This window comes from Schistocerca gregaria, chromosome 10 (assembly GCF_023897955.1).
Source record: "Schistocerca gregaria isolate iqSchGreg1 chromosome 10, iqSchGreg1.2, whole genome shotgun sequence".
NCBI lineage: Eukaryota > Metazoa > Arthropoda > Insecta > Orthoptera > Acrididae > Schistocerca > Schistocerca gregaria.
This window is the reverse complement of record NC_064929.1, coordinates 195,266,667-195,289,165: the sequence shown is the minus strand read 5'-3', so window position 1 is coordinate 195,289,165 and position 22,499 is coordinate 195,266,667. Positions and strand designations below refer to the sequence as shown.

Genomic DNA, 22,499 nt, shown 5'->3' with positions numbered 1-22,499 from the left:
GACTGCTGGTGCAACTGATTCTCTCTCTCATTACAGCTCCTTTTATACACGATTGTCATGCGCAGTCACTGACGTTTTGTTGTCCTGCGCCATCTGTCGGACATTTTGTGAACTTTTGTTTTTGTTCTAATAAAGGCCCATGTTGTTGCACGCATCTGTGTCAATTTTTACCTCTCTATCTACATTATTCCGTGGTTTATTAATTTTCAAATTTAAACTGACTTTTTGATCACCCAGTATTTTTTCTTATTGTTGGGACTCAAATGTTTAAGCGCAATAACAGGACCACAGCCTAACCACAGAAACCAGACCCAATATTGTAAAACCACCTTTTCTGTACTTCGCCGCTGACACTATACATTATGGCAAGTAAAGTTGCCAGGCATTTGCGAAACTCAAAACCTTCTACTGTATTGCCAAAAGCTATGTCATGACTCATCACAACGAATCTCTCGTTTCCAGTCATCCACTGTTCTATGGTATTGAAGTTTAACCACCTGAAGTGTTGCTTGGCTTTGACTTCAGGAATGTGTGGGTTATGAGACCATTGCACCCCATTCTTTTTAACTCGATATGCACAGTCATTGTGCTGTAAGGACTGCTGGTAGCACTTCGAAGTCACGAGTGTTTTCTTCTCCTAGATTAATGTTTTTTTTAAATCACCCTCCGCAGTGGTCGACTCACCCTGCTCGTCAGTACATAGGGGACTGCCTGGTCTCAGTTTAGTTGTGGTTGCTCCTTCACATTTCCACTTTACAATGACACAACCAACAGTCAGCTTGGATTGTTTTTTAGATAGATTGAAATGTGTGTGGTGGATTTATTACTCAGGGGACATCCAATGACAAGTCCACAGTAGAAGTCACTGAGCTCCCTGACCGGCCCATTCTGCTGTCAATGCTGGTGTACAAACAACACAACACTCCCCACCTATTTTTATATTAGCCAACGGCCTGCCACAGTCGTAACACTGGTTCCTGTCAGATCACCAAAGTGCTGGTGGGCTTGGTTAGCACTTGGGTAGGTCACAGTGCACGTCTGATGACTGCTGTTGGTAAGCCGCATGCACTGAGCCCTTGTTGGGCCAACTGAGGAGTAGCGACACTGGTCACGAAAACTGACAACGGCCACGAGAGCACCGTGCTGACCACCAAGGCCCCTCTGTAACCACATTTGATGAAGCCTAAAGGCTAAGGATGACATTGCGGCTGGTCGGTAGTGCTGGGCATACATGGCATGTTCAGACAGTGCTTGTTCATACCTTTAAATTACTGGGATTGCCTCTCTTACCTACGAGTGGTAGATTCTGCATTATATTGTGGGATACAGATTCTTTTGATCAGATATTGTGTGTGATTGCATGTAAAAGACATACCCTTGTAGATCGGATTATTCTTTTGAAAATTAAAACAATAAGTCTGGCTTTCTTTCTTTCACTGGTGCCATGTCTCGCGCTGACGCAGGGTCGGCATTGTTAGGAACGGATTTGGCAAGGTTAGTGGAAGGGGATGGCCGGATGCCCTTCCTGCCGCCACCCTGTACCCCCACCGGGACGGAATTAGTGTACCCCTGCTGTCTGCGTCTAGTGCAATTCATGGAAAAGTGCGAATATGTTCAGATGTCTGCGAGTCGTGTAACTGAGGCGGAACGTGGGGTCCAGCCCGGTATTCACCTAGCGGAATGTGGAAAATCGCCTAAAAACCACATCCAGGCTGGCCAGCTCACCGTCCAATGTCGGTAATCCGCCGGGCAGATTCGATCCGGGGCCGGAGCGCCTACCCGAGTCCAGGAAGCAGCGCATTAGCGCTCTCGGCTAACCTGGCGGGTAAAAACAATTTATGTCTGTGTGTAAGCTAAAAGTCTACCTTGACTCATAGAGAAAATATAATGTTGTGAAATTTGGTGAAGCTTTCTGATACACTTTGTAGAGAGTCGTTACAAGTGCATCCTCAGGGATATGGTGGTCTGCCGACATGCTACTTCGTAACAGGTGGCAGACTGGTTCTATCAATAATGGTATATACACTAATAGCAAAAACATTATGACCACCTGCTTAATAGCTTGTTTGTCCATTTTTTGATCAAAATATATCGCTGATTCTGTATATTATGGATCCGACAGTTTGTTGGTAGGTCTGTGGGCATGTGGCCTTAGATGTCTATGCACAGCTCATGTAAAATAATGGGCCACTGATTTGCTTACACAGTGATGCCGCCCGATAGCGACCCAAATGGATCCCATAGGATTTACCTCAGGCGAGTCTGGCCGCTGAGGCATCAATGCGAGTTCACTAGAATGCTCCTCAAACCTGTGTAGCTCATTTCTTGCTCCGAGACAGCGACAATTATAATGGTGAAAGATGACATAGCCGTCGGTGAAGACATCAAGCATGGAGGGATACAGGTGTTTTGCAGCTGTTGGCATGTCTTTGATTACTACCACAGGACCGATGCAAGCGCAGGATAGTCTCCCACAGCGTAATACGCTCCCACCAGCCTTCGTCCTCGGCGCGCTCCACGTTTCGAGCCACCCTTCACCACGATGACGGCGTTTGTGGAGACAATCAGCGATCTATTGAAGCTAAAATGTGATTCACGTGAAGGGCCAACACGTTTCCATTGATCGATGGTCGAATACCGATGTTCCCGCGCCCACTGCAATTGTAATTGACTATGTCGTTGTGTCAACATGTGAGCAAGTAGAGGAAACTACAGAAATCCATGTTCAGTAATGTACGATAAATGGTGCGCTCCGAAACACTTGTGCTTGCATCAGCATTGTGCTCTTCCAGCAGAGCTGCCACAGGATCACCATCTATACTCCTCTACGGAGCAGACAAGTCTCCGAACTCCATGTTCTGTGAAGAGTCGTGGTCATCGGACCTTTTAGCACCTACTGTCCTACCTCTTTTCGTAGATGCTCACGACAGTAGCACGTGAACATTTGATCAGCTTCGCCGTTTTGGAGTTACTCGTCCACAGGCTCTGCGTAATAATAATCTGCCTTTGTCGAAGTCACTTATCTCAATAGATTTGCCAATTTGCATCCATATCTTCGTTGGCGTGATCCCTTGTCTGTGTCTGCTCTCCTTACACATGAGGCTCATCCAGAAAGTAAGTTTCCAGATGTTTCCTTTAAAGGAGACGTATTTAGCCGGAAAAATTGCGCATTCGCAACAGATCTATGACGTGACAATCAAGTGCCGGTCGGAAAGATCCTGCCTGTTGCCAGTACCGTAGCAGCAGTGCCCCAAAATGGCGGCTCTTATTCGTTCTCCTGCCGTCTAAGAGATTCGGACCGTAATAAGATTCCTTAATGCACAAAACATAGCGCCCCTTCGAAATTCATCGTCAGCTCAGTCAGGTCTATGGGTAGAGCATTACGAAGAATCAGAAGGTGCATTGCTGTTTTAGGCTTTTTTCCTGACTGTCGTCTAAGTGTCCACGATGAAGGGCACAGTAGGTGACCTTCCCTCATCAATGATCAGCTATTTGAGCTGGCGCGGCAGGGCATATTGGAGAAACCTCGCTTCACAATTATACAGCCCAGCAACCATTTACTTCAGACATCGCAATCCTTGTTGCATAAGATGGTCACTAAGCACCTGCAGTTCAAGGAATTGAGTGCCACCTGGGTTCACACGCGGCAGACTTCTACGACACAGAAATACACTACTGGCCATTAAAATTGCTACACCACGAAGATGACATGCTACAGACACGAAATTTAACAGACAGGAAGAAGATGCTGTGATATGCAAATGATTAGCTTTTCAGAGCAATCACACAACGTGCTGACATGAGGAAAGTTTCCCACCGATTTCTCATACACAAACAGCAGTTGACCGGCGTTGCCTGGTGAAACGTTGTTGTCATGCCTCGTGTAAGGAGGAGAAATGCGTATCATCACGTTCCCGACTTTGATAAAGGTCGGAATGTAGCCTATCGCGATTGCGTTTTATCGTATCGCGACATTGTTGCTCGTGTTGGTCGAGATCCAATGACTGTTAGCAGAATATGCAACCGGTGGGTTCAGGCGAGTAATACGGAACGCCGTGTTGGATCCCAACGGCCTCTTATCACTAACAGTCGAGATGACAGGCATCTTATCCGCATGGCTGTAACGGATCGTGCAGGCACTTCTCGATACCTGAGTCAGCAGATGGGGACGTTTGGAAGACAACAACCATATGCACGAAGAGTTCGATGACGTTTGCAGCAGCATGGACTATCAGCTCGGAGACCGTGGCTGCGGTTACCTTGGACGCTGCATCACAAACAGTAGCGCCTGCGATGGTGTACTCGAGGACGAACCTGGATGCACGAACGGCAAAACGTCATTTTTTCGGATGAATCCAGGTTCTCCGTCACCTCTTGTTCGCATTGACGGCACTTTAAACAGTGGACGTTACATCTCAGATGCGTTACGACCCGTGCCTCTACCCTTCACTCAATCACTGCGAAACCCTACATTTCAGCAGGATAGTGCACGACCGCATGTTGCAGGTCCTGTACGGGCTTTTCTGGATACAGAAAATGTTCGACTGCTGCCCCGACCAGCACCTTCTCCAGATCTCTCACCAACTGAAAAGGTCTGGTCAATGGTGGCCGAGCAACTGGCTCGTCACAATATGCCAGTCACTCACTACTCTTGATGAACTGTGGTATCGTGTTGAAGCTGCATCGGCAGCTGTACGTGTACACGCCATCCAAGCTGTGACTCAATGCCCAGGCGTACCATGGCCGTTATTACGGCCACAGGTGGGTGTTCTGGATACTGATTTCTCAGGATCTATGCACCTAAATTGCGTGAAAACGAAATCACATGTCAATTCTAGTATAACATATCTGTCCAATGAATACCCGTTTATCATCTGCATTTCTTCTTGGTGTAGCAATTTTAGTGGCCAGTAGTGTACAAAATTCTTTTGGTACTATGTCGAAAAACAGCTCAAAAATTGTTCTACCTCTTGCTATCAAAGTTTTCCATGTAACTATGTTGTCCGTGTTTTAAAAAGATAGGGAAACTTAATTTCTGGATGTGTCTCCCAGTTTTGTTACCGCATCATGTTACAGCAACGCCACAAGCGATATCCATCGTCGCAGTGGGAAGTGTCCATAATGTTTTGGCTCACCTATGTAAATATACCTACACTCTGACGCACAGCGAAATAGTTATATAAGAAGAGAGAAGTATCCAATTTGCTTGTAAAATATATTTCAATTCTTCATTTTACTTGTGCAATAATAATGTTATTTATCATCTGTTAGAAATCAAATCATATTTGACAACCCTTCACAACACTGAGATCCTGAGAAGTTGCTTAGCTATTTCTTTGCGAGACAAGTACTCACGTGTCGTCATCCGCCTTGAGTAGCCATTCGTTCCTTCTTAGCAGCCCCTTGTCCCACGCATACCGTACGGCCGCCTTCGTCTTGTTCCACAGCACCTCTCTGCCCTCTGACACGTTCAGGGTCACAACTGGCAGCATCATGTCTGAAACCCAAACAAACAGCACATACTGTAAGGCGCGTTCAAAAAGAAACGAGCTGGAGTCTGGTGAGAGGAGGGTAATATTGTGGTGTGTGTTACGAGGTGTGGTTCCGACCACAGCGTGGACGTTCACAGCCCATCGCTAGAGGGCGCATGTGTACATCCCGTGACTATACAGAGCTAGTAGTCCAGTCCCACTGCAAACAGCGACATGGAGGCGTCATCAGAAGATCAAAGAGGTGGCAGGAGTAGGAGGAATGAACATTCACTGACGTAAGTCACAAGTCCACAACGAACACTGCATGTCCCTTGCAAGGGTCAAATGCTTCAGGGAAGGATTACCGATGACATCGTCCAGCTGGTGAATGCACTCATTACCCAGGGCTGCCGAATGAGAGTGAAAGCCATAGCCACAATGGTCGGATTGAGAATCAGAAGTGTTCACACCATCATGAAGGAACGACTGCACATGCACAAAATGTGTGCCCCATGGGTACCCCACAGTCTTCAACCACACCAGGAAGCATGTCGAATGGCCCACTGTCTTGCTTATCTGCAGTGCTATGTTCGGGAAGGGAATGCATTCCTGGCAAGAGTGGTGGCTGGAGACGAGTCATGGTGTCATCACATCGAACCAGAATCGAATCAACAAAGTCTCCAGTGGAAGCATCCAGGGTCACCACCACAAAAAAAAAGCAAGGCCATCCACACAAGTGTAGGAAAGGTTATGCTGACGCTCTTCTTTGACCAAGGTGGCCCCTTCTGATACACTTCCTGCAGCACGGGACAAGAGTGAACTCTCAGCGTTACTCGCAAACCTTGTGCACCCTTCGTCAAGCAATCAAAACGACCAGCCAATCTCACCAGTGGGGTCATTCTGCTCCACGACAATGCAAAGCCTCCTACAGCCAACATAGTCGTCGCACTGCTGTAGAAATTCAAATGGGACGTTCTCGGCAACCCTCTATAGTCTATACAGTCCAGACCTCTCTCCTATGATTACATCATTTTTGGTCCCCTTAAAAAGGCTCTGAGGGGAAAACGATTCACCTTAAACGACGACGTCCAGCTGTATGTGCTTAACTGGTTAAGATGTACCCCCGGGAATTTTATGAGAAAGCCACTCACCACCTTGTGTCACAGTGGGATAAGTGTCAACAGCCAGGGTCAATACATCTAACGTACAGGTACTGGCTTCCGTAATTATGCCTCTGGCTCGTTTCTTTTTGAACACGCATTACAGTAAGTAAATATACTAGAAGTTATAGAGATGTCCAGGTTGATACTTTACTGTCTGACAAAAAATGTAAAGTAACCCAGAGGGGACAAAAAAAGAAAGAAATGAACCTTTGTGGGTCGACAGTGCGTGTGATGTTATCTCAGCGATTAAAAAATTGAATCTTTTTTTTAAAAAATACAGTCTCAGCACACTCATCAGCATGTCGTCACACCCCCTCTGTCCTGAGTGGATGCACTGATCCAATTGGAAGGGTGGCATAAAGATGGTGTATCCTCTCCTGAGGCAAGCTGGTCCAAAACTGCTGTAACTTGTTCTCGATATCCTGAATGCTGCCACTGGGACAGAGTTGATGTCTACAATGGTCCGCCAGTCACAGTGGCCGAGCAGTTCTAGGCGCTTCAGTCTGGAACCGCGCGACCGCTACGGTCACAGGTTCGAATCCTGCCTCGGGCATGGATGTGTGTGACGTCCTTAGGCTAGTTAGGTTTAAGTAGTTCTAAGTTCTAGGGGACTGATGCCCTCAGATGTTAAAACCCATAGTGTTCAGAGCCATTTTACAATGGTCCCACATACGCTCTATCAATGAAATATATGGGGATCTTGGTGGCTGCAGGACGACCTCAACATTACGCGAAACACTCTCGTATGGATGAGCCTTGTCCTGTTGAAAAATGGCACCATGACACTGTCATATGAGTGGTAACAGATGAGGGCACAGAATGCCCATGGTGTACCATTGTGCTCTCAGAGTTGTCTCACTCACTATCAGCTGTGACCTTAAGTCATACCCGACGGCTCCCCTTACCGTTACACCAGGAGTAATACTGTTGTGCATTTCCAGTTCTGCGCCATACTCGCCAACAATGGTCACACGGGGTAGTGCAGAACAGCAGTTTATCGCTGAGCGCAATGTGACACCATTCATACGCACTCCCTGGGGCAGACCTCGATTCATCGCTGAACGCAATGTGACGCCATTCTTCTGAACCCCAAATGCAGCTAATACGTTTTGTGTGATGTCAACCTATGTATGGGATAGTGATTCCCTATATGAATGCGTGGTCTCTGTTCATACAGACCTGACAGTAATAATAGAGCCCACGCGTTCATACAGTGAAAAGCCAAAGATATTGGTACACCTGTCTAATATCATGTAGCCACCTCGAGCGCGCAGAAGTGCTAAAACACGACGTGGCATGCACTCGACTAACATGTGAAGTAGTTCTGGAGGGAACTGACACAAGAATACTGCAAGGGCTGTCTATAAATCTGTAAGAGTACAAGGGGGTGGAGATCTCTTTTGAACAGCACGTTGCAAGGCATCCCAGATATGCTCCATAGTGTTCATGTCTGGGGAGTTTGGTAGCGAACGAAAGTGTTTAAATTCAAAAGTGTGTTCTTGAAGCCACTCTGTAGCAACTCTGGACGGGTGGGGTATCGCATTATCCTGCTGGAACTGCCCAAGTCCGCCAGAACGCACAATGAACATGGATGCATGTGATCAGACAGGATGCTTACGTACGTGTCACATGTCAAGAGTCATATCTGGAAGTATCAGGGGTCCCATGTCACTCCAACTGCACATGCCCCACACCATTACAGAGCCTCCACCAGCCTTAAAAGTCCTCTGCTGACATGCAGAGTCCATGTATTCATGAGGTTGTCTCCATACACGTAAATGTCCATCCACTTGATACAATTTGAAGCGAGACTCGTCCGACCAGACAACATGTTTCCAGTGATCAACAGTCCAATGTCGTTGTTGACAGGGCCAGGCGAGGAGTAAAGCCTTGTGTCGATTCCGAAAGCCCATATCGATGATGTTATGATGTTTCATTGAATAGTTCGCATTTTCACACTTGCTGATGCCCCAACAGTGAAATCTGCACCAATTTGCCGATGGGTTGCACTTCTGTCATGTTGAACGATTCTCTTCAGTCGCCGTCGATACCGTTTTTGTAACATCTTTTTCTGGCCGCAGCGATGTCGGAGATTTGGTGTTTTACCGGAATCCTGATATTTACGGTACACTTGTGAAATGTTTGTACGGGAAAATCCCAACTTCATCGCTACCTCGGAGATGCTCTATCCCATTGCTCATGCGCCGACGATAACATCACGTTCAAACGGATTTAAATCTTGATAACCTGCCATTATAGCAGCAGCAACCTTTCTAACAACTGCGCTAGACACTTATTGACTTATATAGGCGTTGCCGACCGCAGCGCCCTGTTTTGGTTGTTTACATATCTTTGTATTTGAATATGCATGCCTATACCAGTTTCTTTGCCGCTTCAGTGTATATAAGGCTTCAACTCTTCTAGAGCAGAGTATATGACGAACAGTTTCACAACATTACTACGTTTTTATCTGCGTAAAGATTTCCGTGTAGCTGAAAATAGATCCGGCAAGGACAAGTCTGAGCTAATTAACTTGCTTTGTCTCCAATCTCAGTGCCATACTTAGCCATGTAAAGAAAAATTTTTGTGCGACACTGCTGCTTCTGGGCTATTTCGGAACACAACTGAATAGACCGAAGGTTAGTATTCTTGTTCGAAAACTTATGTACCATGCCTTTCCGGTAGAAAATAAAATACCGAATGATTTTAGCAGGAAGGGTAACGTAGAGTGGAAAGGACCTATCAAAGTGATCTTCAAGCCCCGTCCAATCATAGCAAAGCAAGCACCTCAAACCATGTAAGAAAGTGAAGACAGTAGCTCGAAGTCACGTAACAGAGTTTTCATCGATCAGCTTTTAAGACACCTTTCGACCCAGTTAGATACTGGAAATAAATTTTCGGTTTGTTTGGTATAAAGTGTGTGTGTTCTCAGTTAAGAGCACATTTTAGTAAGCCAGCGCATTCAGTATTTTACATCCTTTCTTCAACTGTATGGTTGATAGAAACAGGCTCACCATACCATCTCCAGTCAATGGATTTATTGCGAATAATGAAAACATTTTAATTTTTCATTTCAATTTTTCGAAAGTGAAATTGCATTAAGCATTTTATCCACCTATAAACATTTATAAACCAGAAAGACTTATTTAACGAGATATAAAGTACCTCTCTTCCAAAGCCTACAGAAAACTATCATTACTTAATATTTACTCAGATTATAAAATGCATAGCACACATATGATAACAGGTTCGAACTCACTGTTTCCAACTAGAGCTAAATGGAAATTGTGAATGATACCGACTAGGGTTTGATCACTGATTATTCATAATCATAACATCGGACAGTATTCGTATCCACAGATTCAATAGAAGCAAAAATGATTAGCCCCCATGACCTTATTTCAAAGTCATGTTTCCCCTAATTAGGTAGATTACATTAAATGATTATCTTACAAGGGGTAGGCACGACTAGGTGATTCATTGGGGATAAGCCTAGGTAAATTGACAGTACACCTAAAGCCAACCAATTCCGAGAAAAAAAAAAACTAAAATTTCAAGTGCAGCTTTATGACATAATTCATGCTGCTTTTAAGAAGTTGAAGTATTTCCTACTATTATCCTCATAACGTTTTTTGCAAAATTAATGTACACGGACAATCTTCCCGTCGTCATCATAGTCACAATCACCACAATCACCACAATCACCACAATCACCACAATAACCACAATAACCACAATAACCACAATAACCACAATCACCACAATAACCACAATAACCACAATAACCACAATAACCACAATAACCACAATAACCACAATAACCACAATAACCACAATCACCACAATCACCACAATAACCACAATAACCACAATCACCACAATAACCACAATCACCACAATCACCACAATAACCACAATAACCACAATAACCACAATAACCACAATAACCACAATAACCACAATAACCACAATAACCACAATAACCACAATCACCACAATAACCACAATCACCACAATCACCACAATCACCACAATCACCACAATCACCACAATCACCACAATCACCACAATCACCACAATCACCACAATCACCACAATCACCACAATCACCACAATCACCACAATCACCACAATCACCACAATAATCACAATCACCACAATAATCACAATCACCACAATAATCACAATCACCACAATAATCACAATCACCACAATAATCACAATCACCACAATAATCACAATCACCACAATAATCACAGTCACCACAATAATCACAGTCACCACAATAATCACAGTCACCACAATAATCACAATCACCACAATAATCGCAATCACCACAATAATCACAATCACCACAATAATCGCAATCACCACAATAATCGCAATCACCACAATAATCGCAATCACCACAATAATCGCAATCACCACAATAATCACAATCACCACAATAATCACAATCACCACAATAATCACAATCACCACAATAATCACAATCACCACAATAATCACAATCACCACAATAATCACAATCACCACAATAATCACAATCACCACAATAATCACAATCACCACAATAATCACAATCACCACAATAATCACAATCACCACAATAATCACAATCACCACAATAATCACAATCACCACAATAATCACAATCACCACAATAATCACAATCACCACAATAATCACAATCACCACAATAATCACAATCACCACAATAATCACAATCACCACAATAATCACAATCACCACAATAATCACAATCACCACAATAATCACAATCACCACAATAATCACAATCACCACAATAATCACAATCACCACAATAATCACAATCACCACAATAATCACAATCACCACAATAATCACAATCACCACAATAATCACAATCACCACAATAATCACAATCACCACAATAATCACAATCACCACAATAATCACAATCACCACAATAATCACAATCACCACAATAATCACAATCACCACAATAATCACAATCACCACAATAATCACAATCACCACAATAATCACAATCACCACAATAATCACAATCACCACAATAATCACAATCACCACAATAATCACAATCACCACAATAATCACAATCACCACAATAATCACAATCACCACAATAATCACAATCACCACAATAATCACAATCACCACAATAATCACAATCACCACAATAATCACAATCACCACAATAATCACAATCACCACAATAATCACAATCACCACAATAATCACAATCACCATAAAAATCACAATCACCATAAAAATCACAATCACCATAAAAATCACAATCACCATAAAAATCACAATCATCATAATCACAATCACCATAAAAATCACAATCATCATAATCACAATCCGTGTCAATGGCTGTTTTGTTAAAAAATTGGAGTGTGTAAAAAATTGGGACTTTGTACGGACGCTGGTGATCGCGCAGTTGAGCGCCCGCAAACCAAACATCACCAGCATGAGTTTCCCATCATATCCACTGCTGCTAGCACTCCTATCTAAAATCTGTCTTTATCATAACATCCAATTATCGCAATACTTATCATCTACTAATATAAACTATATTTGTATGTTTTTTACTAGATGTAGTTTAATATGCCTACTAAAACATATGAAAGTAAAATACGTAGAATGCCTGGTTAGATGTAAGCGAGGGCCTGATGGCCCAAATCTTGCCATGTTAAATAAATTGTGTGTCTCAGATATTTTCGTTTACAGTAACCAACTTAGCGCGAGAGGAGTCCATCCCTGAATTCTGTAATAGTAACCAAATAATAAACTAATAAACAACGATTTTGCTACAGCGCAGGGTGACCAGATTGCGAGATATTCATGCACCTAGGTTCGTCGTTGACTACAACATCGCAGGCGCTGCTGCTGTGATGCAGCGTCAAGGGTAACCGCAGCCACGGTCTCCGAGCTGATAGTCCATGCTGCTGCAAACGTCGTCGAACTGTTCATGCAGGTGGTTGTTTTCTTGCAAACATCCCCATCTGTTGACTCAGGGATCGAGACGTGGCTGCACGATCCGTTACAGCCATGCAGATAAGATGCCTGTCATCTCGACTGCTAATGATACGAGGCCGTTGAGATCCAGTACGGCGTTCCGTATTACCCTTCTGAACCCACCGATTCCATATTCTACTAACAGTCATTCGATCTCGACCAACGCGAGCAGCAATGTAGCGATACGATAAATCGCAATCGCGATAGGCTACAATCCTAACTTTATCAAAGTCGGAAACGTGATGGTACGCATTTCGCCTCCTTACACGAGGCACCACAACAACGTTTCACCAGGCAACGACGGTCAACTGGTGTTTGTGTATGAGAAATCGGTTGGAAACTCCTCAGGTCAGCACGTTGTAGGAGTCGCCACCGGCGCCAACCTTGTGTGAAAAGCTAATCATTTGCGTATCACAACATCATCTTCCCTCGGTTAAATTGCACGTCTGTAGCACGTCATCTTGGTGCAGCAATTTTAATGGCCAGTAGTGTAAAATGTTTAATCGAATCTATATTTACAGTATAATATAAAAAGACAGACTAGCTAAAATTAACTTTCCGATCTGTCGCTCTCCCCCCCCCCCCCCCCCCCCCCAAAATGGTTGCGAGTGAGGCCCTGCCTGGGATGACTGATTCTTCTGTGTTTATGTGACATACGCCAGGTGATGAGAGTTGTTGAGAGCAGGCGGCTTACCCAGCTGAGAGCTGAAGAAGAGGAGTTGTGAGCACCGTTGTCCCCACGTCTCCTTGACGGCGTCCGCCTTGTCACGGTGGTTCTCTGGCTGCGTGATCACCACACACAGCACGCGCACCTTCTCTGACAGATTCTCTCCGTCCAGCTGGCAGCTTTCACCTACCGGATAATATTTTTATTTATTTATGTAACCTGATCAGATTAGGTCTAGCTGACCCCCTCTTATATCGGACCAGTGTTCCACACAAGCAGCATTTCACACATCAGAGTTACATATGACAATAACTTAAATAAGAAAATTAGATTACTCTAGCGACAATATGAATAAAGAGTAATGACTAAGACCCAATAAAGTAAATGCTGGCAGTATTTTTACAACAGGTGCTATACATACAAATTATGATAAAAGCAATAATAGTAACAGTAAAAAATCAACTAATAATGACAAACATGGGAAAAATTGGCAATAGTAATGAAGATTTATACAGATGTACATTAATATCTTGGTGTGTAAAGCAGATGTTTACTAGTATAGCGAGTTTTGGGGAAGGGATATTTAAGAAGGGAAAAGAGGGAAGTAATGAGGTGAAGTGCATTCATGTACATTACTGTTGCTTAAGGAGATACGTCGTTGACTGTGTTTGAAGTCGGACGTGCTTTTAAGTTCTGTAACATAACAAGGGAGGTTTTTCCAGAGTCGGGTTCCCGCTACTGTAAAGGACTTGGAGAAGGTGACTGAGCGATGCAGTGGAACAGAGAGGATTTTATTATGATGGGAACGTATGTTTCTGTCATGTTGTTCCGACATAAGCGTTAAAGACGAGGAGAGATATGAGGGACAGTGTACATTTATAAGGCAGTAGATGAGACAGAGTGTATGGAAATCTCTGCGTTTGTCTGCACGCAGCCAGGACAATTTTGCGCATGCTGGTGAAATGTGATCAGTAAGTCGAACGTCACAGATATATCGGACGCAGGCATTCATTACCAGTTCCAGACGTCGCGACTTTTCCTGAGAGAGGCCTTGTAGGATAATATCGCTGTAGTCAATGAGTGGGAATATAAGCGTTTGTACTAATTTCTTTTTCAGATCGAACGGAAAGAGTTTTTTTATATTTTTGTAGGACATGAAGGTATGCTGATGCTTTTTTGCACACTGCAGTTACGTGCTCTGTCTAATTTAGATTTTCATCTATTATTACTCCCAAACTCTTTGCTGAGGGAGACAAGTTAATATCTGTTCCATTTGGGATAAAAGATGGTACGGATTCCTAATGTTTTGGGCTAATGAGCTTAGAGTGACCAACAAGTCCCACTTGGGTTTTAGATGTGTTTAGTTTTAGTCCTATGTTCTGTGCCCATTTTGATAGTGCATCGAGGTCAGTATCGAAATTTTCAGTATCTTTCTTAAGATTGCTTGGTTTCGCACTTAGATACAACTGAAGGTCATCAGCATGCATATATTTGCAACAGGTCAGAACCAATCACACATCATTGACATACAGAGAGAAGAGTATAGGACCTAATTCTGAGCCTTTGAGAACGCCTGGCACTACCTGCTGCCTTTGTGATTTTATATTCGCGGACAGGACGCGTTGCTGACGAGACGTCATGTATGAGCGAAACCATTGCACTGCACTTGGTGAGAAATTTAGACCGCTAAGTTTGGCTAGTAAGACGTCGAAGTCGACAGTATCAAATGCTTTGCTGAAATCTAAGAAGCAAATGATAGTCGCTTCTTGTCTGTCCGTGGCAAGTTTCAGGTCATCTGTCTTCTTGTCTGTCCGTGGCAAGTTTCAGGTCATCTGTCACCTTTATCAGTGTGGATGATGTACTTCGATGTTTACGGAAACCTGGTTGGTATTCGTCTAGTAGGTTGTTAGTAGTTAGGTAGTTGGTGAGCTGGTCATGGACTATATATTCTAAGGCCTTTGATAGTGCACGAAGAAGGCAGATGAGGCGGTAATCAGAGGGTGCTATGGCGGTGTACTTTTTAGGCAGTAGCTTAATTTATCCCAGTTTCCAGGCCTCAGGGAAAACACTTGTGATTAATGAATCACTGAAAATGTCTGTTATAGAGGGCAGTAGTTGATCAATAATAAGTTTTACCATCTGGATAGTGATACCATCATGTCCAGTAGATGCTGATCTAATCCGCATTATGGCTTTCTCGACAGTATAGCAAGTGACGTGCTGTAGATAGAATTTTTCTTTGCTACAGTCGTTCATCCCCATGAGGTAATCAATGGTTTTTTTTTTTTTTTTTTTTTTTTTTTTTTTTTTTTTTTTTTTTTTTTTTTTGCGGTTCAATTGTGGTTGTAGGTAATGTGAAAAATCGGTTTAGTATTTCAGCTGGGACCATGGGATTTTCTGCAACTTTTATTTTGCCTAAACTGAGACTACGGAGACTTTTCCACAGGATAGCTGGTCTACATCTATTGTCAGCTAATGTATGGGCATGACCGAGCTTAGCGTTTCTCACCGCTTGACTGACTATGTTTCGTTTCTGCTTGTATACAGTATGATTTTCAGGTGTAGGGTGTATCTTTTATGCTCAATGCGCAGCGTCTCTGAGCTGTTTTAGTTCATCAGTAAGCCAAGGTGCAGGTTTCCTTTTTACTTTTCTGGTCTTTATTGGAGCATTTTGTCATATAGTTGAGTAATTTTATTAGTGAAATCCTGGAGTTTGACGTTTATGTCCATGAGGGGAGTAGAGGTCATTCCCCAAACTATTTCTTGTGCCTCAGTTTCGAGTTCAGGCAAATTTATGCGTTTGAAGTCTCGGTATGTAGACAGTTTTCTTTCTTCTTTCTAGGGCATTCTAGTCAATACGTCATGAAAACGTCATGAGCAGACATGCCAGGCGCAAATATTTGAAAAGTGAGGATTATTCTGTTTGGAGATTTCGTTGCGAATGTATCTATGAAAGTGTGACTGGTAGTCGTGTGATAAGAAGGTGCCAGCTGAAGTAGCGTCATATTTGAGGAAGAAAGCATCCTCTTAAATTTCCCAGTGGAAGGACTATTGCGCAGAAAATTAATGTTAGTTTCACCTGCTATAATTACATGTTCATATGACGATTTGAGACTAGAGAGGGCAGTTTCGAAGCAGGCGAGTCCACCTACTTTAGGAGGACACAAATTAAGCACTTTCTGTTAAGGGATTTTATCTGTATGAAAATATATTCCTCTTGTTGATTTACATTGTTGTGGGATGTATGTAGTAGAGTAGGTGACAAATCAGAGCGAATATACGCCGCTACTCCGCCCCCTCGTCTGTTGCATCTGTCGTGCCTGAGAAAGATATAGCCATCTAGGTTTACGGAAGTTGTAGGGATACTTGGTTTGAGCCAAGTCTCTGGCAAAAGTATTACGTGTTTATCATTAGTTTGAAATATATATTTGAACTCGTCGAAGTGAGCTGGCAGAGATTGGACATTTAGCAGTGAAAGCGGCCGGAAGGGTGGGGGTGGATCCCCAGGGAGGCAACGGGATCTGCGGCCAAGGTCAGCGAGGTCTGCAACGGTTCTGGAAGCAGCCGTTGGCTGGCAGGAAAAGGAATTTCGCAAAACACAACTGGAGTAATCTGCACGCAGCGGTAGAGTGTGATATTAATTGCACTTATGAAGATAACAACTAAGGTATGATGGTGAGTTGCTAAATAAAGATGGAAGTGAGGCTACCTTATGTAATAATTAACAAAATTACATGAGAAAAACAATTAAGAGATGGAAATTCGTACTCAAATCACTGTGAATGAATAGTGATAATACGACACGTCTATGATTACATACCTTTTCCTCTGTAGGTTCAAAAAATGGTTCAAATGGCTCTGAGCACTATGGGACTTAACATCTGAGGTCATCAGTCCGCTAGAACTAAGAACTACTTAAACCTAACTAACGTAAGGATATCATACACATCCATGCCCGAGGCAGGATTCGAACCTGCGACTTTAGCAGCTGCGCGGTTCCAAACTGCAGCGCCTGGAACAGATCGGCCACAGCGGCCGGCTCTGTAGGTTCCTCAGAGCCTCTAAGGAGTATACAGAATGCTGCAGGAGGAATCTAGACATTTCAGTTAACCACTGATTCGATAAAGAATTTAACTCGAATGAACAAAACACTTAAATTTTCTGATCACTTCATGCGGTAATGACGGCACCCGGTGCGCCGTTCACAGCTATGCGGAAGACAGCAGTCGAACTCCCGCCAGTTGGCTCGCTATTCCACTGCTCACTGCCTCCGATGGGAGGACGCCACCACAAGACTGTAAATTCCCATGACTTCACTGCCTGTGACTTTGGCCAGTGCATTTGTTTTAAGTTATAAGTAGCCACCCTCAGATTTGCTCCAGATCTCATATCAACATTGTATGTATTGAACTGTGTGTAATCCGGGGCCTAAAAACGACGGAGAGGCTCCGTCCCCACCGCAGCTGCAGTGGTTTACAACCCCCACAACGGCTACCGCAGTCCACTTCACCCCTCCGCTCCCCCACACCGAACCCAGGGTTATTGTGCGGTTCGGCCGCCGGTGGATCTATGCGATTTCAGTCTTTCTCGGTGTATTCCACTGATGAATTCTTCTCGGGTTATCAGCCGAGTGGTGGCATCGTCTTGTCGCAACGTTTCAATGAGTTTCGTACCCATCATCTTCTGGCGAAGTGATGGGTACGACACTAATTGAAACTTTGCGACAAGACGACGCCACCACTCAGCTGATAAACCGAGAAGAATTCAACCGAGGACAGATCATCTCATAAACCATTCACTGCGCTTTTGTCTCACATTGGACATCCACCCACCAAAGCAGGAAGTCTTGTGTTATCAGGCTGTGCTCAATCCTGAGGCGTGTGTGAAGGCCTTCATCTCAGTCATTGTCCGGAAGGAGGAACGTCACGGCTGGGCAGTTGAGTTTACTAACCGCACCTTATTGCTGCCACTTCCAGCCTCTCATCTTCCAACCAAGCATCATGCCCTTCTATCTCAACAATGAGGATACTGTACGCTAAACCTAAATCAAAACAGTACATTTTATACACCAACCAAAAAACATAAAATTGTGTGTTCACTGCACTGTTCAATAACGTGTAGATGCTCCACGAACCCTCAGGCATTCTTGAGTGCTATGGGGCATCCTCAGTAATACCTCATTGCAGGCCTCTTGAGGCACATTGTGCCACTCCACAATGGCAGCATTAATCGGTAATGAAGGACATTGACGACCAGTAGTCACTCTTATGAGCAAGCTCCATCCATTCTCTATCCAATTCATATCCGGTGAGAATGTTGGCCAATCCATTCTTCTGATCCTACATCGTGTCACACTGCCAGTACGGCGAGGACAGGTGTTATCGTCCCGTAGAGCGAACCTTTTCCCTACAGCTTCTGCAAAACCGCTGACTATGGGTCGGAGAACGCTGTTTTCATACATTGCAGCAATCTTGTTGCCTTCAGTTGCAACGAGTGTTGTTCGCCTGTCATACATGGTACCTGCCAGAATATGACTGAGCCACCAGATCGTTGGCGACGTGCCACACCATTGAGGGATGACTGGTCTTCCCTGGTCGCCCCCGTATGCGAACAGAATCGTCATCTGGATGCAAACCTATCCGCACTTCGTTTGCAAAAAGGAAGTAGGTCCATTGGTCTGGTGTCCAATGTTCATTTGCTCCATCCCATCTTACACGAGCACCCCTGCGACGTGGACGCAGTGGAGGAGTCTTGAGAGGTCTTCAGCTGTACAACTCTCCATCATGAAGTCTGTTGCACACAGTTTGGGTACTTCCGGTAACCCCGTTGCTTCTCGAAGCTTGTGGCGCAGAGTAGCCGCTGTCTTTGTAGGGTGTCTCCGTGCAGATACCTCTACAAAGCGGTCCTGAGCTGCTGCAGTTTTGCGTGGACAGATTTCGGGATGTCGATCCGCCCCTGAATGCGTTTCCTGGAATTTTTTCCACCGTCTGGAGACACCACATTGATTAACGCGAACAATATCCGCAACGTCAGCCTGTCTCTTGTTTTCTCCCCGATGATTTAGATACGGTCTGCCACAGAGAGCCTGTTCTGAGGTACTGTGCCACACTACAAGGCACACGGACAACAGTGGATTCACAAGAACTCAGCTCTGGCGTACTGCGTTTGTTTACAAGCCGCAATTGCATGCCCCTGATTAGGCGGAGTGGCAATGATGAACGAATTCGCCTTATGTACACAACCACCTTCCTACATGAACACAAAAGGAACGTCCAAATTCATTATTGGTGAGTAATTTGGAAATATGCTTTTTTGATGAGTGGATTACCCTGAGATGGCAGAAGCTATGAGATACCTCCAAATATCGTGTCGGAACACCTTTTGTCTGGTGTAATGCAGCAACTAGACATTGCGTTGAGTCGGCAGGTCATTTGAAGTCCCATGCAGAAATATTGAGCCGTCCATGCATAAAAATAGAGCCGTGCATAATTGCGAAAGTCTTGCTGGGGAAGGATTTTGCACACGAACTGATCTCTTCGATTATGTCGCATAAATGTTCGATGGGATTGATGTCGGGCGATCATTGGCTCATACAGTCCACAATGTTCTTGAAACCAATCGCAAACAACTGTGGCCCAGTGGCATGACATCATTGTTTGGGAACATGAAGTCCATCTATGGTTGCAAATGGTCTCTAAGATGTTCAGTTCGACCAGAGGATCCGGTCCATTCCATTTAAACACAGACTACACATTATGGTGCCACCGCCAAGCTTGCACAGTGCCTTGTTGAAAACTTGGTTTCATGGCTTCATTGAGTCTGCACCACACACTAACCCTACCATCAGCTCGTGCCAACTGAAATCCGTGCTTATCTGAACAGGCATGGTTTTCCAGTCATCTACGTTCCAAAAGATATGGTCATGAACCCGGTAAAGGCACTGCAGACGATATCGTGCTGTTATCAAAGGCACTCGGGTCGTAGTCTAGTAGCATAGCACATTAACGCAAAATTTCGCCACATTGCATTAACGGATTCTTTCGCTGTACGTCCCACATTAATTTTTGCGCTTATTTCATGCAGTGGTGATTGTCTGTTAGCACTGACAACTAGACACAAACGTCGCTGCTCTCGACCGTTATGTGAAGTCCGTCGGCCACTGCGATGTACGTGATAAAGAGATAATGCCTCAAATTTGGTATTCCTGGCACACTTTTGACACCGGCCGGGGTCGCCGAGGGGTTCTAGGTGCCACAGGGTCGCAGGTTCGAATCCTGCCTCGGGCATGGATGTGTGTGATGTCCTTAGGTTAGTTAGGTTCTAAGTTCTAGGGGACTGATAACCTCAGAAGTTAAGTCCCATAGTGCTCAGAGCCATTTGAATCACACTCTTGACACTGTGTATCTCGGAATATTGAATTTCCTAACGATTTCCCAAACGGAAAGTAGTCTCATGTGTCTAGCCCCGACTACCAGTCCGTATTCAGAGTGTCTTAATTGCCCCCGTGCGGCCATAATCACGTCGAAACCTTTTCACATGAATAATCCCAGTACAAATAACAGCTTCGCCAACGCACTACGCTTTCATATTATGTGCACGTGATACTACCGCATATCGATATTCCTGTTTATATTGCAGAACGTACGAGTAAAAAGCATATATCCAGGGGATATGTATGTACATCATCCAACCGTACACAGAGATCTATGTTATCTCCGTAACATCTTTAATGCAGAGTATCTGAAAAGTTATACATCGAAAGACTTTAACACTTTTATGCAGTTCTTCATTAGCATTTTACCAATTTTGAGCAACTTGACTGCTACCCTAATGAGTTGTCTGGCATGGTAAGATCATGGCTTCATGGTAACTACTTCAATGGGGCAGGGATTGAATATACTCTAATGAGTTATCTGGGATGTAAGATCCGGTATTCATGCTAACTATTTCAATGGGAAAGGGAACGTCGCTAAATCACCCCCAATCCGGTAACCTCGAAACTGTTCAAGGAATTCGTATTTTGGCACGTTCGAATAAGAATTTCCAGTGATGTACCATTCAGTAACACGAGTTAGGTTCCTTTCCAAGCCTTGCACACAATGAGGACTTCCCTGTATGTAGAAGGATGGCACACTGAGCTTCAGGAATTTTGATACGCCCTTTCTTGATAGTCATAGCCACTAAATTGATTTCCTTGAATTATATTGTGCCCTAGTAGCCAGCCGAATGACACCTCCTTCCCAAGGCTCTGTAAGTAGAAAAGGTAGCCTTAAATGTTCTGGACGTATGTGTCTTTTGGACACATGCGTTTTATAGACACAAGGGTACTCATGGAGTGAGAGTAGAGGATAAATTTCTCAATACAAATATGTTCCGTCTGTTCCAGTACACACAACATTGCCCACAATACAGCTTGCGAATATGCTCAGGGAAAATTCACTAACCAACGGAAGGACTCAGATAGTCCACGTTTAACAGATCGCTCGTGTAAAACCTAAAATGAAAAACTAAGATATTTCACTCAATACCCCCACCACACCATTTTAAGAAACCCACCCCAAAAGTTCATGACGCACAATCGACTCAAACTTGAGGGGATCGATAGATGACTGGAAACTCAAAATTTTTAATCATCGTATATGGTATCCGTAAACGAATATTTTCTTTGAAATCAACGAAAGAAACTTTGACGTGTGCTGGTTATGTACCCGTAAGATAATCGCTGCTGGCGTAGCGACCAATACATCTGGCTGGGGACCAGAGAACCTTCAATTCCCAAATGCATCCTGTAGCTTTCTTTTCACCAGGATTTCTTTTCTGTATCGAAGCTGATAGGAATGCGAGGATTGAAAATTTTGAATCTCCCTGAATGAAAACAATTCAGAGTAAGACTGTAAGGACGCAATAACGATTAATAGCATAATTCATGATCAACTTCCAGTACCGATTTTTCAGATGATGCTATCGTATGTGTGGTATGCATCAAAATTAATTCCCGAAAAGTAACCTTTTTAAATGTACAAGAAGTCTACTTTCGGCCGAATCTTTGGAAGGAACGATGTGGCTGTATGAAGATTGTATTCATTAGACATTCTTGCTGCCCCGAGTATATTTGCATCGAATGTTTATATGGAAAATTGTTGAAGGAAAGTAAATGTAATAGAGTGGTGA

At 43.9% G+C, this 22,499-nt stretch overlaps 1 protein-coding gene across 1 annotated transcript in view; it reads right to left on the bottom strand.

The window, feature by feature from the left end:
• The window catches only part of LOC126293415 (uncharacterized), a 170,088-nt gene that overhangs the window by 118,364 nt on the left and 29,225 nt on the right, over positions 1 to 22,499 (bottom strand). The window contains exons 3-4 of the mRNA XM_049986638.1: positions 13,356 to 13,514; positions 5,356 to 5,497 (exon numbers count right to left, since the gene is read on the bottom strand). Of these exons, the coding sequence (XP_049842595.1) occupies positions 5,356 to 5,497; positions 13,356 to 13,514 (301 nt within the window). The remainder of the gene's footprint in view (positions 1 to 5,355; positions 5,498 to 13,355; positions 13,515 to 22,499) is intronic.